Genomic DNA, 19820 nt, shown 5'->3' on the forward strand with positions numbered 1-19820 from the left:
TAATATTTTTATTAAAACAATCACTCCCAGCTGGCAAGTGTAATTTCACCTGATCAACTTTTCTCTGTGTGGGTGTTCATTATCATACTATGCATTTACCAGCCAATTACATATTTTACCAACTATTTATAAATATACCCACTACAGAATGAGCTTTCTCTCCCATCTGTTTAAAACCCAAACTGTTATCACAGTGATGGTATCCATAGCTGCAATTAAAAAAGAAAAATATTACCTCTCAAATCTACTCTCCTTCACTCAGGTTAGCCGGAGGTAGACCTCAAACGTCTGTCAGCTTCAAAGCTGGGAGCCCATGTGACACCTTCAAAACAAATAAAAGTTCAAAGGCACTCAGGTGCCTGGGAAGTGTCCAGGTCATCCTCCACTCCTCTGAAATGGGCTTGCCAAATACTGTGCTGGTTGTGGCACTTCAAAGGGCATGGCTGTTATTCCTCCAGTCACTGCTCAGATTCTATCACTTTTTATGTAACTGGCCTGTTTTATGGGATAAACTTAAAAGGAAGTTAGAAACACATGAGTAGGTGTGAGCCAGTTGGGCCACAGAAGAGCTAAAAATGACACCCCAAATCAGTCTCTTGATTGCTCTCTACCAGAAGCACAGGCACCCCGCTGTCCCCTGTGAAGATTACAGTGAAGAAAAACATCTACCTGAGAAGATGGAGTTTAGAAAGAAAAATAAGGAGACTGTTAAACTCAGCCAACTCTAGAAGACAAGGTGATGGACTCAAGATTGTGGAGAATAGTCAACTCATAGATATATTTAAAACATATTCAGTAACAATTAAATGAATGATTGTTCAATGAATATTATCAATTATTGCGTTCATCTTCATAGTTACTGTTGGTTAATCCTGACTGTAAATTGTCCTTACCACATTTGATCACAGAACTGACTCTTCATGCTTCTACGTGCCCTTTCTGAAGCTATGGGGGAAAAAAAATGCATAGAGGTGATAGCATTATCCCTCAATAATAGTATGGAACTAACCTCATTGCCAATATCAAAGCCAAATAAAGCTGCTTAATTTTTAGAAATGAAAAAAAAATTAAATTTGTATTTTGTTATCATTGAATTAGAATTATATCTAATTACTGCATTTAGTATCCATGGAATCCATGTAGGATGCATTCTATATCCTGTTTTCCATTTAAGTAAAAGTAACTGGATCACTGTGATATATTCAAATACAAGTATGGGAAAAATATCCTTCAAAGCATTTAAAAAGTCAGTAGGGACTCCTGGCTGGCTCCGTTGGTGCAGCATGTGACTCCTGATCTCGGGGTTGTGAATTTCGAGCCCCATGTTGGGTGTAGAAATTAAAAATCAAATCTTTAAAAAAATAAATAAAATAATTAAAAGTCAGTAATAAATATATTTAGAAAAGCTAAAAATATATATTAAAGCACAATGTTATTTATTAATTGAATAATTGACTCTTTAATAAAGGCCCAATCTGTGATACATATCGCCTGTGTACCTAGACTTAATGGCAAGAAATCACTACAATCCTAGAGGTGCTCATGACTAAATCAATGAGATAAATATTAAAAAAATTGTTTAAAGATTAAGTAAAAAAACCTTAAGAATATCATTTTTATTGAAAGTGCATTGCATACATATATATATACATACAAACAAAATACTGAGAGAGAAATTTTATATTGTTCTGATAATCAACAAAAAGAATCATTAAATGTTTGCTGTGTTTATTTTTCGAAAAATTTTCCACATTCGTACATGGGGGTACAACTGGAATAGCTTCCCATTTCTCCAGAAACTTATAATGAGAAAGAATCACTTGTCTTGTTTCCTATTGCGAATTTTATAGCGCATTCCAAGTTAATTTTCGTTAATTAGCCTAGATAACTTATTTTTGATAAATGAATGCTTGACTTTGGATAGCCAGTGTTAACACACAGTAAGAAATTGTTAGTTGTTATTCCTTTCTGAGTACATTAAATGAAATTAAGACTTCACATTGTGTGTGTGTGTGTGTGTGTGTGTGTGTGTGTGAGACATGCCAGTGAAATCATATAGAAGTTAAATGTGTACTTTGAAGGCAAAACATTGACAGACATACCTTTAAAAAAATATGTGAATTATAAAACCAGATTTCATTATTTTGGCTTTCATTTCAGGTGAAATTTACCCCAAGATGTATCACATCTGTTTCTTCCTGGTCACGTATATGGCACCACTGTGCCTTATGGTGTTGGCCTATCTGCAAATATTTCGTAAACTCTGGTGTCGACAGGTACGTGATTTCAAATGATTTCTTTATGCTTTGCTTAGGATGTGCTCAAAAGTAAAAGTGAAGAGTACACTGAACCAACATAATATGCCTGCTGAAAGACTGTATTCTAAAATGTTGAGGCCCTAACCATGGAAATATGCCTGGGCAATTTTTTAGGTTAATATTTAGGGAATGTGTTTATGAACTGCCTTAATGACTTTAAATTTTAAAGCACTGTGATGAATTGATTTGATTTTTGTCTAGGATTCATATAAGTTTTACTTTGTCAAATAAATAACGAAAAATTCTTTAAAGTTTCCTGAGACTGTATGTAAAGAATGTGGTCGTCTTTATGAGATTTATGTAGTACATTTTTATTATATGGGTTAAATCTCCAACTTCAAAGATCTTATTATTATTAATATTATTTTAGTACAGTAGAGTCAGGCAGAATTTAGAATTTTAGAAACTGTTTATAATACTGATTGGGGATTATTGTAATTTGTTAGGTAATTTTGCTCTCCCAGTGAGTATATTCATTCTCTGTCGCTCATTCATCATTTATTGTATCATATTTCTTTTGCACACATATCTGATAAAAAGCTAAAAGCCCCTGTCCACATCACCGATGAATTCATAGACTAGAGGAGGGAAAGAGTCAGATGCAGAGTGAAAATCATCTTCATAAAGATAAGCCAGATGATCAGAGGAAGGCTTGGTGGATGGGTATGGTATCTAATTCAGAGCAGGAGACGCTTAAGCGGAACCTTGATGATTCAAAGTAAATCAGCAACAGATACATGTAATGGTTTATAAAAGTTTAGACAATGGGTATAGCTTATCCTCTTATACATTTTACCTTAAAATGCCACACCTCTCGGAAATGTATCTCTCTCTTTCTCTAAACTTATTGCCAGCACTGAGAGCTCATCAGGCTTGTGGAAAGCCATGCTGTTAGTCTGTTTGCTCTTATGTATTTTATCCACTGGGAAGAATTTACTGGACCACACTAATTCATTAAAAGGATTCCACAAAGCTTTTCTTTGGTCTTTGAGGGTGAGTCTTAATTTGAGTCTCCTTCAAATTTTGTTAGTCAAAGCAATTTTTCAAGATATCTTTTACTGGTTGAATATGAGTCATGGTTGCATTTTTCCACCCTGTGTCTTATAATTCCAACTTTTTTTTCTTTTCCTCTATTTGTGCAAAGAAACAATTTCTTTTATAATCTTAAAAAAATGTAGCTGTTAACAATATTTACGATCATTCTGACCTCTAATTTTTCAACTAAAGTAACAAATGTGTACCCCTGTATAACATGAGTGTTGTTTTATAGGTCCCAGTGATGGTTTCTTCAACACTCCACCTGGCCGTGATATCACACATTTTAGGGTGCTTGTTGCTATCGTGCCCACTTCTTGGTAACTGTTATTATACTAGTCAGTATTTGCTACATTATTCTGCTGTTAAAAAACAACCTTAAAATATGTGGCTTTGCAGCAAGTTTGTCTCACTGACGTTCCATGGCAATAGTGAGGATGGGCTATGGCTGTGTTCTCCTTGTCGTCTCATTTCGGAACTCAGTCTAAAGGAACAGCACTTCCTGGGACATGCCATTCTGGAACTGAGGGAAAGGGCAAGGAATCTGGAAGAAATGTGTACTGTGTCTTAAATCTTTGCTTTGAACTGGCATGTGTTAAGTCTCTCATATTTCATTTGCCAAAACAAGTCTTGTGATTAACTGGACCATGGAGAAGGGAAGTATCCTACTCTCACAGAAAGACACTGCAAGTGAAAAGGCAGTAGGAATCTTCTTACAAGCTGAGTGAATAATTGGCATGATACAGTACAGAGAATTCAAAACCACAGACTCAGGGTCGGGACTACATGAGTTTAAATCCTGAGTCTGCAACTTAATACATGCATGAATTTTGTCAATTTTTTAAAATTTCTCTGCCTCTCTTTCATGATCTTTAGAGTGGGGTTGCATAGCATCTACCTCTCAGAGTTGTTACACTTATTTGATGAGTTAATTCAAGTGCCTAGAGCACAGAAAGTGCTCATCAATTAAAATACCTTAATGGTATATACTGTTAATCGTCCTTTCAACGGAATCTGCTTATATATCTAAAATAACAAGCATGTGTTGAATCCATGTATATGATGACTTTCTTAAATAGATCTCTTTCACAGTGCTTTTAAATAACATTAGAATGACATTTTTTAATTTGTCTATCTGCTCTACTCTACAGATGAAGATAGTACACTCTAGTCTTTATCTTATATCCCACCAATTTGTAATATACATAGAACGTATCTGTTGCTGAATAAATACTTTGTAAGAAAAAAGTGAGTAGAAAAATAAGAGGAAGTTCTGGGAATATTTAGAAAGAAGAGAACATTGGGGAATTCATTGCCCAGTTGTTCATAGAACAATTCATGGAAAAATTGGAATTTGAAATTTTTCTTGAAAGAGAAAACGCTTTTAATGAGTATGTAGGAGTGAAGATATTTTAGATTTCCATTGAGATTCTTGACTAGAAATATTCAGTGTTAAGAGCATTCCCTACTTCCATATTTTTTCTAGTAGTGTGCATTACATATAATAGATGCTTATATTGGCTTATTCATTTATTTCCAGATTGACATGACTTTAAAACTCCGTGGGGTACCTAAATCGGTATTGTTCATCATTGAATCCCAAACACTTAATGGTATGGTATCTTGCACAAAGAAAGTAATCCAAAAAATGTTGAATAGATAACTACCAAACTCCAACCAGTTTATTTATCCATTATTAAAGCTTATAGTTCTTCATTTCTCAAACTCTAAAGTAAGTTCAAAATTGTATTGCAGGTTTAGAAATAACCTACATTCTTTTGATGAATTGTTCTGGTTAGCACAAACCACATGATCTAGGAGATTTGCAGTAAAATGCTTGGGCTGTGAAACTAAAAACATTTACAAAACAGATTGGAATGGAAAATGACAAGTTCAGCTGAGCTCACTTTAGGAGCCACAATAAAGTAAATTAACCCCAAATGGGTGATTATGTAGAATTCTGCTTGAGCAACTCTGAGTTTCCAACTGTTAATGTCTATAAACTGAGTTCCAAGGCATTATGTGTGCCATAGGCTACATCAAGTGAGCCATCAAATGGAGGGCCTATCTTATTTGCTTAACATTACAGATGCATGGAATCTGTTACATACTTTGGAATTTCTAAGTGTAAGATTATTAATGAGTAAAGCATGCAACCTTGTCTGACTTTCTCAAGAACTTCAATCTTCATTAAATGAATTAACTAATGCTTTGATATAATCAATGACTTAAATTCTTTCTTGATAATGTGACTCAGGAAATTCATTCAGTCTGGAGATTCTACAGAGGCTTCTCTAAGCCTCTTCTTTCTAAGACCTGTTTAATCTTAGCTTATATGACTCTATCAGTGTTCTTACTAGTTCTAGGCTGCGATAATTCAACACTTAAATTATAATCATCATGCTAACTCATTCCAAAAATATTTATTAAGCACCCACTATATTACTGGTACTGTGGGATGAACTGGGGATGAATCATACCTGGTCTTTGAGTCTGAACTGAATTTCAACTTACCAAGGAATATAACTTTGAAAAAATTTTCCTGTCCTAATTTTTATCACAGTCTTTTCTACTACTCTTTGTTATTCAACATTCGTCTAAGAAAACTTAAAATAATTAATATTAGGGGATGATAACTCAGTCCTGTGTGAGAAAATAGACAGCAAATTGTAATTGAGGAGGCAGAATCAAAAGGTGATACCTCAAGTCCACACAGAGAAATAAAGAGCACTAATGAAAGTAACCACATAGGTAAATACAAAAGAAAGTATAAATATTTCTGTTTGTAATACTTTTATTCTCCTACTTGACTTAAGACACAATAGCATAAAGCAATAATTATAAAACTGTATAGATTCAGCTTATAATGTAAAGTATAATTCAAAGGAAAGAGAAGGGAATGAAGCTAGATTGGATCAAAGTTTTATACACTATTGAAATCAAATATCCATTAATCCAAATATTGTTTAGGTTGCTAATTGTAACTCTCAGGGCAACAACTAAGAAAATAACTCAGAAGACTATTGTGAAAAAAAGGAAGCAAGAGCTTTAAAATGGTATACTAGAAAATATCTATTTAACATAAAGCAGCAATGGAGGAATAGAGGAACAAAATAGACTTGATACATACAGAAACAAACAGCAAACTGATGGATACAAATTATTCCTTTTCAATAACTAAGTTAATGTAAATGAATAAAACATGCCAGAGATTGACAGAATAAAAAAACAAACATAAAACGATACAACTCCATGCTATCTACAAAAGACACATCTCATATTCAAAGACACAAATAGTTAAATATAAAATAGTAGGAAAAAACATACTATGGAAACAGTAACCAAAATAAAGCTGAAGTAGCTGTAGTAATATTAAAGGAAACTTTAACAAAAACTGTGACTATAGGGATACCTGGCTGGCTGTCAGTAAAGCATGTGATTCTTGACCTCGAGTTTGTGAGTTTGTGCCTCAAACTGGGTGTAGAGATAACTTAAAAATAAAAATCTTCCAAAAAAAATTGTGACTGGGGGGGCTGGGTGGCTCAGTCAGCTGAGTGTCTGGCTCTTGATCTTGGCTCAGGTTGTGATCCCAGGGTCATGAGAGAGAGCCCCACATTGAGCTCCACACTCTGGAGATTCTCTCCATGCTAAGATTCTCTCTCTCTCTCTCTCTCTCTCTCCCCCCCTCTCCCTCTCCCTCTCCCTCTCCCTGTCCCTCTCCCTCTCTCTTTGTGTGTGTGTGTCCCCCTGCTCTGTCCCTCTCTCCTGCTCTTGCTCTCTGTCTCTAAAGTTAAAAAAATTAACTGTAGATAAATAAGGATATTTCAAAATAATAAGTCGATCTATCAGGAAGTTATGAAAATTATAAACTTGGGGTGCCTGGGTGGCTCAGTTGGTTCTGCATTTGACTCTTGATTTTGGCTCAGGTCATCACCTCATGGTTCATGAATTCAAGCCTTGCCTCAGGCTCTGCTTGGAATTCTGTCTCCCCTGCCTCTGTCTCTCCCCCACTCACACACATTTTCTCTCTCTCTCTCTCAAAAATAAATAAATAAAATTTAAAAATTTTTCTAAAAGAAATATAAACTTAGCAAATGAAATCCACAATACATGAGGCAAAAACAGAATTGAAAGGAGAAATCCACAATGCAACAGTAATAGTTGAAAACTTTAGTACTCCTCTTTCAGTAATGGATAGAAAATCTAGGCAGAATATTAACAAGGAAATAGAAGACTGGTACAAAACTATCAACCAACTAGACCTAACAAGTGTCTACAGAACATTCCTTCAAAAACAGCAGAATGTGCATTCATCAAAAGTGCACATGGACTCTTCTCCAGACTAGATCCAATGATAAGCCATAAAGAAGTCTCAGAACACTTAAAATAATGGAAGTCATAAAAAGTGCATTCTTCTACTATAATTGAATTATATTGGACATTAACCAAAGACAGAAAATGGGAAATTCATTCACAAGTATATGGAATTTAAACCTTTCACCTTTAAATAACCAAAAGGTAGGGGTGCCTGGGTGGCTGAGTCAGGCTTCTGATTTCGGCTCAGGTCATGATCTCATGGTTCATGAGTTCGAGCCCTGTGTCAGTCTCTGTTCTGACAGCTCAGAGCCTGAAGCCTGCTTTGGATTCTGTGTCTCCCTCTCTCTCTGCCCCTCCCCCGTTCATGCTCTGTCTCTCTCTGTCCCAAAAATAAATAAACGTTGAAAAAAAAATTAAAAAAAAAATAATTGCATGCCAGAAAAGATAGTAAAAAGATAGATAGCATAAAGTGGACAAATTCATAAAAAGACACAAACTACTAAAATCATCTAAAGGAGAATTAGAAAATCTGAATAGACCTATTATAAATCAAGAGATTAAATTAGTAATAAGAAATTTCCCACAGAAAAAGCCCACTGGCTTCCCTGTTGAATTCTACCAAATATTTAAAGGACAATTAATACCAAACTTCCACAAACTCTTCCAAAAAGTAGAGGAGAGAACACACCCCACATCATTCCATAAGGACAGAATTACACTGCTATTAAAAGTAGACAAATATATCACAAGAAAACTACAGACTAATATACGTAAGAATACAGAGTAGTATACTCAACAAAATACTAGCAAACCATACCCGATATGTAAAAAAGGTAATACAGGATGATAAAGCAGGATTTGAAAATCAATCAGTGTAATACTACATTAACAGAAGACAAAATCCACATGATCATTTCAGTAAATGCAACAAAGCATTTGACCAAAAAATACCCTTTCAAGATATAAGCACTCAATCAACTAGGAAAAAAAATAGACTTCAATTTGATAAAAGGTATCTATAAAATCCTACAGCTAACATTATATCTTACAGTGAAAGACTGAATATTCCCCTGCTAAGATCAGGAACATGACAAGGATATCTGATCTTAGCAGTTCTATTTAATCTATTCAATATTGAATAGAACTATATTCTACCCAGGTCAGTTAGTCAAGAAATAATATTAATAATAATAATAATAATAATAATAATAATAAAAGTCATCAAAATTGAAAAGTAAGAAGTAAGCTCTCTTTCTTCATAGAGTACGTGAACTTGTACATAGAAAATCCTAAAGAATCCACATGCAAAAAATTAATAAACAAGTTCAGTAAGTTTTGAAAATAATAGATCAGTAAATAAAAATTAGTTTCACGTCTATAAACTAGTAAAGAACAACCTAAAACTGGAATTAACAAAATAATTCCTCATAAAATAGCACCAAAAAAGTAAAACAGTTATAAATTTAACAGAATAAATGAATAACATATAAAAACATGCAGGATCATTTAAAAATTAAAGAAGGACTACATAAACTACATAAATGAAATGACATTCCATATTCATGGAATGGAATACTTAATATTGGTAAGATAGAAAAATTCTCAAACCAATCCACGGATTCATCACAATCCCTATCATACACCCAGCTGCGTTGTGGATTTTTGTTAGTTTTTTTGTTTTTGCACAAATTGGCAAACTGTACTAAAATCAATGTGGAAATGAAAGATACCAGGAATTGCCAAAATAATCTTCAAAAAGACAAAGTTGGAAAAGTCACTTTTCAATGTCCAATCTTATAAAACTTAAGTAATCAAGATAGTGTAGTATTTGCATACAGATAGTCATATAGGTCAGTGAAATAGAATTCAAAGTCTGCAAAAAACCTTATGTATTTTGTTTTGTTTTAATATGAAATTTATTGTTAAATTGGTTTTCATACAACACGCAGTGCTCATCCCAACAGGGGCCCTCCTCAATGCCCATCACCCACCCTCCCCTCCCTCCCACCCTCCATCAACCCTCAGTTTATTCTCAGTTTTTAAGAGTCTCTTATGGTTTGGCTCTCTCCCTCTCTAACTTTTTTTTTTCCCTTCCCCTTCCCCATGGTGTTCTGTTAAGTTTCTCAGTTTCCACATAAGAGTGAAAACATATGGTATCTGTCTTTCTCTGTATGACTTATTTCACTTAGTATAACACTCTCCAGTTCCATCCACGTTGCTACAAAAGGCCATGTTTCATTCTTTCTCATTGCCAAGTAGTATTCCGTTGTATATATAAACCAAAACTTCTTTACCTATTCATCAGTTGATGATCATTTAGGCTCTTTCCATAATTTGGCTATTGTTGAAAGTGCTGCTATAAACATTGGGGTACAAGTGCCCCTATGCATCAGTACTCCTGTATCCCTTGGGTAAATTCCTAGCAGTGCTATTGCTGGGTCATAGGGTAGGTCTATTTTTAATTTTTTGAGGAACCTCCATACTGTTTTCCAGAGCGACTGCACCAGTTTGCATTCCCACCAACAGTGCAAGAGGGTTCCCGTTTCTCCACATCCTCTCCAGCATCTATAGTCTCCTGATTTGTTCATTTTAGCCAGTCTGACTGGCATGAGGTGAGATCTCAGTGTGGTTTTGATTTGTATTTCCCTGATGAGGAGAGACACTGAGCATCTTTTCATGTGCCTGTTGGCCATCTGGATGTCTTCTTTAGAGAAGTGTCTATTCATGTCTTTTGCCCATTTCTTCACTGGATTATCTGTTTTTTGGGTGTGCAGTTTGGTGAATTCTTTATAGGTTTTGGACACTAGCCTTTGGTCCGATATGTCATTTGCAAATATCTTTTCCAATTCTGTTGGTTGCCTTTTAGTTTTGTTGATGGTTTCCTTTTCAGTGCAGAAGCTTTTTATCTTGATGAAGTCCCAATAGTTCATTTTTGCTTTTAATTCCCGTGCCTTTGGAGATGTGCCAAGTAAGAAATTGCTGCAGCTGACGTCAGAGAGGTTTTTTCCTGCTTTCTCCTCTAGGGTTTTGATGGTTTCCTGTCTCACATTCAGGTCCTTTATCCATTTTGAGTTTATTTTTGTGAATGATGTAAGAAAGTGGTCTAGTTTCATTCTTCTGCATGTTGCTGTCCAGTTCTCCCAGCACCATTTGTTACAGAGACTGCCTTCTTTCCATTGGATATTCTTTCCTGCTTTGTCAAAGATTAGTTGGCCATACTTTTGTGGGTCCAATTCTGTAGTTGTGTTCTATTCCATTGGTCTATGTGTCTGTTTTTGTGCCAATACCATGCTGTCTTGATGATTACAGCTTTGTAGTAGAGGCTAAAGTCTGGGATTGTGATGCCTCCCTCTTTGGTCTTCTTCTTCAAAATTACTTTGACTATTCGGGGCCTTTTGTGGTTCCATATGAATTTTAGGATAGCTTGTTCTAGCTTTGAGAAGAATGCTGGTGCAATTTTGATTGAAAAAACCCTTATGTTTATGGTTAATTAGTTATTAACAAAAGTGTCTCACAATTCAATGGGGAAAATCATAGTCTTGTCAGCAAACCCTGCTGGGATGACTTTATATACTCAAAATAATGGAATTAACATCACCTTTCACCATTATAAAATTTAACTCAGAGTAGATTGTAGACTTAAATATGAGAGTTAATACAGATCTTCCTCAATGTACAGTGGGGTTACATCCCAATAAAGCCATCATAAGTTGAAAATAACCTAGGTCAAAAATTCATTTAATACACCTGACCTGTGTAAAATGTCATCACTTAGGCTACCTTAATTTAAATGTGTGAAGAACACATATATTAACCTACATTTGGGCAAGATAATCTAACATAAAACCTATTCTATAGTAAAGTGTTGGCAGGCGCCGGGGTGGTTCAGTCGGTTAAGCACCCGACTCTTGATTTCAGCTCAGGTCATCATCTCACGGTTGGTGGGATGGAGACTTATGGGCTCTGAGCTAACAGAGTAGAACCTGCTTGGGATTCTCTCTCTCTCTCTCTCTCTCTCTCTCTCTCTCTGCCCTTAGCCGGCTGGCTCATGCAGACACGCCCTCTCTCAAAATAAATAAATAAATTGAAAAAAATAAAGTGTTGAATATTTCGTGCATTTATTAAATACTGTACTGAAAGTAAAACACAGAATAGGTTTAAATGTATCAGTTGTTTACCTTCATGACTGTATGGCTGACTGGGTGCTCGCTGCCACTTCCTGGAATCATGAGAGAATATTTTACCACATATTAATAGCCCAGGGAAATATCAAATTTCAAATTTCAAAGAACAATTTCTACTGAATGTGTATTACTTTTGTACCATTATAAAGTTAAAAAAAATCATAGGCCAAACCATTGTAAGTCAGGGGCCATCTCAAAATCTTAGAGGACAACACATTCATTATAAGACTGAGGTCAGGCATCATTATGACCTTGTTTCAGACTAATGATTTAAATTACGCCTAACCACAAGCAAAAAAATTTTAAAAATAGATAAACTGGATGCTATTGGAATAAAAACATTCACACTTCAGAGTATACCATGAGGAAAGTGAAGAGGTGACCCACAGAATCGGAGAAAATGTTTGCAAATCAAATATATGATAAAAGACATATCAAAAATATATAAAGAACTCTTATGATTCAACAATAAAAATAAATAACACATTAAAAGTGGGCAATGATTTTAATAACATTTTCTTCAAAGAAAATAAAGAAATGGCCAATAAGCACATCAAAAGATGCTCAACAATGTTAGTTATTAGGAAAATGCAAATCAAAGCCACAATAAGATATCTCTTCACACTCAATATGGTGGCTAAAATATTTTTTTAAGATAATTATTGGTGAGAATGCAGAGAAATTAGTACTCTCATTATACGACTGGTAAAAATGGAAACTGATGCAGCTACTTTGGAAAATGGTTTGGCCATTCCTCAAAATCTTAAAGGATTACCATGTGGTAGCAATTTAATCCCTAACTATATACCCAAGAGAATTGAAAACATGTCCACATAAAAACTTATACATTGTTGTGCATAGCAACAGCATCAATAGCAGTCCAAAAGTGGAAACAAATCAATGTCCATCAATGGATGAATTAATAAACTAATTGTGGTATAGGTGTACAATAGAATATTATTTAGCTATAAAAAATAATGAAATATTGAAATACTACAATATGGGTGAATCTTGAAATTATTATTAAGTGAAAATAGCCTGACACAAAAAACTACATATTGTATGATTCTGTTTACATGAAATGTAAAGAATAGGAAATTTTATAAAGCCAGAATGGTTTGTGTTTGCAGCGGGTAGTAGGATGGGGAGATAGGAAGTGACTGCTAAAGGGTTTGGAGTTTTATTTCACGGTGATGAAAATACTCTGGAAGTAGACAGTGACGGGGTGATAATTGCACAACTTTGCGAATACACTAAAACCTACTTAACTGTACCCCTTAAAAGGGAATTTATGACATATAAATTATGTCTCAATAAATATGTTAAAAAAAAAAACAAAAAACAAAAAAAAAACAAGAGTTTGTGAATTCGAGCCCCGTGTCAGGCAGGCTCTGTGCTGACAGCTCAGAGCCTGGAGCATGCTTCAGATTCTGTGTCTCCCCCCTCTCTCTGCCCCCCCCCCCCCGCTCACACTCTGTTTCTCTCTCTCTCTCTCTCAAAAATAAATAAACACTAAAAAATAAAAATAACAAAAAGTGATTTTTTTTAAAGTAACTAAATATGGAGGGAATTATTTTACAAATTCTTCTGCTCAAACTCTGGAGAAGTAAAAAAGTTTAAACACACAACTCAACATGTTGATGCAACGACAATATGTAATGGGAATATTATCCAAAGGTTGTTTGTGACTAAGATTTTAAGGTCCATAGAAGTATGGAAGCATGAAAGGACCTATTCAGTGAAAACCATTTGTTGGATTCCAGGAAGGGAAGGGGAAGCCAGTTTCTACAAAGAGCTAATTGGGTGATGGAGTCATGTTGAGAGACAACACATCTGGGGATAGACAAAGGACAAGAGCCTTGAGTTCCAGGATTGGGTGAGAGAATCAGGGACAACAATTATAGCTGCTGTTGTCTGTAGCAGGGTCATCTGTAGAATCTGCAAGTAGAGCTATTTATTGCAAGATTGAGAATGAAGTCAAGAGAGGGACAGATTCTTATGAGGAATTAGCATATACATCTAATCTCTAGAAAGGCTGTGCTTTGGGCAGCCTGGGTAGCTCAGTGAGTTAAGCTTTCAACTTCAGCTCATGTCATGATCTCATGGTTTGTGGGTTCGGGCCCTGCATTGGGCTATGTGGAGCCTGGAGCCTACTTCAGATTCTGTGCCTCCCTTCTCTGCCACTCCTCTGCTTGTTCTCTCTCTCTCTCTCTCTCTCTCTCTCTCTCTCTCAAAAATAAATAAACATTTAAAAATAAATAAAAGAGCTGTAGCAGGATTAAAAAAAAAAGTCATGGAGTTATATGGAAAAAAAATGTCTGTGGGTCTTAGAGCCAAATCATTTTCAAATGGTAATGTAAAAAATAAGAAAAAGTTCCATTGTTTTTGCCAGACACACAGAGGAAGATAGAGATTATTGCTTTATATGAGATAGCATCTACCAAGCATCAGTTGTACTCTATTATGATAAAATGGGTAATGAGCTAAAGGATAGAGGAAAGGTAAAGAAGACTGTCCTCCTGGAGTGGGCATTTTTCTCTCATCCTAACTCTCAGACTCTTCCAGATGTTAACTTAACCCTTTGCTCCTCCTGCTAGCTAAAATGCATGATATTTTTTTTTGTTGACTCCTTTTTCTTACCACCTTCCACTCCCACTGATCTCTCAGCCCACTTTATTCTTATTCAAATCCTATCACTCCACTGAAACATCTCTCAATGAAGTCACCAATGATTTCCAAAAAAATGTTTCCCTAAGGATTTCTTGCTTGAGCATTTGCCAGCATTGAGCGGTGTTGTTCGTGGCCTGTTTATGTACCACCATTTCATGGCCCTCCTCTCTGCCTTTCTCCTTCTCTGCTTTGAGTAGTTATACTCCCTTTCCTGGCCGTTAAGTGACTCTGTACTGGGTTCCTTCATAACTGCACAGCATTTCATAAACATTTTGCAAATCTGTGTTTCACCTTTCTCAAGAAAATTGCTGTTTTTTTGAATGGGATTGATAGCATTTAATCTATGGATCACTTGGAGGAAAATTGACATATTAATAACTTTAAGTTCCAATTCATTGACATGGTGTATCTCCCCATTTATTTGTCTTTTTTGATAGCTCTTAACAACTTATATAATCTTATGTATACATATTTTGTCCATGTATTGTTAAAGAATAAGATTACTTGTTCTTTCCATTGAAACTCATGTTATTTTGTAATCGAATTTTCCAGTTGTTTACTACTGGTTTATAGAAGTTCTTTTAGGTTTCCCAGACCTAATTCTAATGTTTAGGGTGTGGTGTTCTGGTACACACAACACCAATGTCAGCAATTCTGACACTATCTACTTGAAGACAGATTCCACGTGTTTTAGGGTTCAGTCCTACAAGACTGCTCTCCCACTTATCACTTCAATTTTTTTAAGTTTATTTATTTATTTTGAGAGACAGAAAGAGTGAGCAGCAGCAGAGAGAGGGAGAGAGAGAATCCCAAGCAGGCTCCGTGCTGTCAGCATGGAGCCCAATGAGGGGCTTGAACCCACGAACCATGAGATCATGACCTGAGCCAAAACCAAGAGGCGGATGCTTAACTGACTGAGCCCACCCAGGCACCCCTGCCCCACTTCCCACTTTAGATGCCAGTCACAAGCCCCAGGCTGTGACCTGTGCTTCTGACTGACAGACCAACTACAGATTGGGGATTCCAATGACCTCCTCCTCAGATTGTTTTAATTTGCTAAAGTGGCTCATTTTTGAAACACTTGTGTTTACTAGTTTATTAAAGTATATGCTAAAGGATACAAATCAACAGGCAGATGAAGAGATACACAGGGTAAGGAGCTTCCAGGCTCCCTCCTGGTAAACCTCTCACCCCGCATCTCCTTACATTCACCAGCCGGGAAGCTCTCTGAAACCCATTGTCCTTTTGGGTTTTTATAGAGGTTTCATTATGTAGTCATGATTGAGTAAGTCATTGGCTTTGGCTGATTCAAACTCCAGCCCTCTTTCTTACCCAGAGGTCAGGGAGTAGGACTGAAAGTTACAACCCTTTAATGGTTGGTCCTCCTGGCAACTAGCTTTTGACTTTAGGTTCCCTTGTTTAAAACAAGATACCCATCTCACCTTTATGGCACTGAAGTACTTACAGGAATGGTAGATGAAGATCTAGTATATTTTGGTCATCTGAATGATACAATGTGTGTGTGTGTGTATGTATATATATATATATATATATATATATATATATATATATAATTTATAGATTTCTATAGTAAATCATATCACAGAAATACAACTGATTGTTTTTTGATTTTGGATCCTGCATATTGCTAATTTCATGTAACAATTCTAGTGGAGTTTTGGAGATTCCCTAGGATTTACTTCGTAAGCAATAATGTCCTCAATAAAATCAATCTATATACCTTTTATCTATTTTTCTTGTCTTCTTGTACTGGTTGAGACCTCCAGTATAATGTTGAGTAGAAGTAGTGAGAAAAGACTTATTACTGCTGTCAGCACAGAGGCTGCTTCAGATCCTCTGTCCCCTCTCTTTCTACCCTTCCCCACTTGTACTCTCTCTCCCTCAAAAAATACTTACAAAAATTTTAATGGTTTTTTAAAATTTATTTTTGAGAAGGAGAGAGACAGAGTATGAGTGAGGGAGGGGCAGAGAGAGAGGGAGGCACAGAATCAGAAGCAGGCTCCAGGCTCCGAGCCATCAGCAGAGTCCCACTTGGGGGGGCTTGAACCCATGAGCCATGAAATCATGACTGAGCTGAAGTCTGATGCTCAACTGAGCCACCCATGAGCCCCATCAAAAATAAATATTTTAAAAAAAAAGCATTCATCTTTTTCCATTAGGTAAGATGCCCTTTATCAGGTTGATTAGGTTTCTTTATATTACTAGTTTACAAGTTTACTGAGACTTGTATCATGAAAATGTGTTGAATTTTTCAAATGCTTTTCCTTTATTTTTTGAAATGTCATATTATTTCTCTTATTCCGTTAATATGAAAATTACATTGATTAACCTTTGAATGTTTAATCAACACTGCATTGCTGGAATCAGTCTGATTTATTGAGTGAATTTTATTATCCTTTTTGTATATTGCTGAATGCAATTTGATAATATATTTTCAGGAATTTTTCATCTCTACTCATGAGAGATATTTTGTCAACTGTTTTCTTTTGTTGTCATGTTTTTTACTTTTAGGATAACTGTGGTCTTATAAAATTAGTCAGAAAGTATAATTGTTTCTTTGAATTCAGAAAGAGTCAGAATCAGATTGGTAGTGTTTATTTTTACTGTTCAATTGATCGATCAGGAACAATGATCCTCTCTGGGTCTGGAAGGTTTTTTTTTTTTTTGTAGCAAGGTTTGGAATTATAGTGTCAGTTTCAGTAATCTTTATTTTTTTAAAGGTATTTATCCATCTCATTTAAGATTGCAAATGTATTGGTTGTTCATAATATTCTCTATTCTTTTAATGTATGCCACACATTTGCCTTTTCTTGTGACTTAATCCTGGTCACAAATACTTTAAGAAAGGGCAGGGTTCAAGGTCCATCATTTACATGATATTTCCAATTCATAATTGTGGTAATATCTCTTCCAGGATATATTTTCATATCAAAGGTGATTTTAAAGTTTATTGAAAATAATGGAATAAGTGTGTGTGTGTGTGTGTGTGTGTGTGTGTTCAGGAACTTTCCACAGTCAGATGGTTGAGCCTTTCCTAAGATAGCAGGGGAAGACCTTCCTCCACAGACAGCCTACCAGGCTGGATTTCTCAATTGCCCTTTTGTATGATTATTTATTCCACGTAACTAGGCATAAAAATTTACTGACTTCCATAATACATTGTGTTGAAGCTTATAAATGGAAACGATGGGAAAAAAAGGTAGACTCTGTAGTGAGACAGGACTGAATGCTAATTCTGACTTGTTAGATGGAGACATGGGTATTTTATTTAACCCGTCTCAATGTCTGCTCGATCATATATAAGTGGGATTTGGAATTATCTGCTTTTAGGAATGCATTAATGATTACTCAAGACTATACATAGTTTGTGATGCTCAGTTATTATAGGCATTTTCTAATATTGTTACGTGGACTTTCTCTAGACATATGACTTATCAGTGGAGACATTTGTAGGTGTCCTCAAGATGAGTTCAGGATTAAACATCTTCTATCCTTATTCAGATCATCAGCTAAAAGAGAGCATTATCACTGGTTTTGTTTGTTTTTAATTCTGATGGCAGAGACCATAGCCATTTTCCCTGTGGCAGTTTCTCTTTATGGGAAATATGTTTCTGACGGTTGAGGAAATTATCAGCTGCAGGATATTGTTTCTTTCCTTCAGGGAACCACTCAATAATAGAATTGCTAAAGTTTAAATGATCTCTAAGAGATCATTTAGAAAACAGTTCAAGATCATTTAGCAGATATTTATAGGGTTACTCATGCTAGAGTTTTTCTGGAACTTTCCAATATCCATTGCACTTTCTCCTCAATTATTTAAAAGACAGACTGTTTAAAAAGAGACTCACAGAGGAGAAAGGATTCTCAGTGCCTACCCCCACAACCAATAATATAGATAAGATTTTTAGGACCACCACTGTGTGAAAAGGTCAAGTCTACATGACAGAACATACAGAGCCAGAAGAGAAATAATTTATCAAATGTATTTCTATTTAAGGGCAATTTTTCATTAACTTCATGTGTTTCTTTTTGAGAGAGGAATAGTTATTGGTCAACAGAAGCTCTGTGTAGAAATCAAAAATTTTCAACTGTGTTGAAAACAGTAAAATTCTGCTTTCAACGATTATCTAACACACTTGGATCTTGTGATGTATAAAAACAGAGTCCATACGACGTCCATTCTGATAGAGCACAGAGACACATTGGTCTGTCTTGGCTTGCAGCACAGAGATAAAAGCAACAATTGAATAATCTTAACAGAACTAAGGTGACCAAAGAGTGAGTCTTCGTGAGAATGAGAACACGGCTATGGTGTGTTAGCCCATTTTCCTCTTAAAAAAATTATGCATGCTGAATTTTATTGTTTTGCTCACTAAACCCTATCAATCTTCATGAGTTTGTAATTAAGAAAATATTATACTTGGAAGGATTCCCTGCCATTATCAAATAACTTTGAAAAGAAATGGAAAAGTACAAGTTGTATAATTATTGTTAGAAATTCCAGCTATTTGAAATGTTAATATAAGACCACAAGGGATTCTCACTATTTTTGTGTGCATTTTAAAGAACCAGACTGGAGCATGAAATTGGTTTCAAGCAATTTCATAACAATACGTAGTAAACAATGGAGAACAGTTTATTTTTTTCGTCCCTTCATTCAAGGTTTGCACTGGCCAAACCTGAAAAACAAAGTCTAATAAAAAGCACTAGGTAGTTAAGTCCTCTCTGTCCATCTGACAGCAGATGGCAGTAGTGACGCATGAAAAAAAATCCATTCAGGTTTCTTTTGCAATTACCTATTAGGTTTTCCCTGTCTTTACACTGAGGTATCTGAACAGAACTGGAAATTCCTAATAAGAGAATATGGTCGTCATCCTTTTACATTTCTTTTTTTTGCCAGTTTTTATTTCTCTCGCATTTTATTTAAGACTTGTTTGCTGGTTTTGTTTTTAAGAGCAGTTTCAGGTTCACAGCAAAATTGTGTGGAAGATACAGAGGTTTCTCTGCCTCCTACCTTCACTCATAAAGTGCCTCCCCATTATCCATATCCCTCACTTAAGTGAGATATATATATATATATATATATATATATATATATATTACAACTGATAAACCTACACTGATCTACTAAACCCAAAGTCCAGAATTTACCTAAGAGTTCACCTTTGATATTGTACATTCTATGGGTTTGGACTGTGTATCCAAATACATTGTATAATGTATATTGTATAATGACATGTATCCATCATTATGGCATCATATAGAGTATTTTTAC

At 35.4% G+C, this 19820-nt stretch overlaps 1 protein-coding gene across 1 annotated transcript in view; it reads left to right on the plus strand.

Annotated features, from left to right (window-relative positions):
* The window catches only part of HCRTR2 (hypocretin receptor 2), a 116872-nt gene that overhangs the window by 88262 nt on the left and 8790 nt on the right, over window positions 1-19820 (plus strand). The window contains exon 4 of the mRNA XM_030314566.1: window positions 2161-2276. Coding sequence (XP_030170426.1) covers window positions 2161-2276 — 116 coding nt within the window. The remainder of the gene's footprint in view (window positions 1-2160; window positions 2277-19820) is intronic.

Source organism: Lynx canadensis, chromosome B2 (assembly GCF_007474595.2).
Source record: "Lynx canadensis isolate LIC74 chromosome B2, mLynCan4.pri.v2, whole genome shotgun sequence".
NCBI classification, from domain to species: Eukaryota; Metazoa; Chordata; class Mammalia; order Carnivora; family Felidae; genus Lynx; species Lynx canadensis.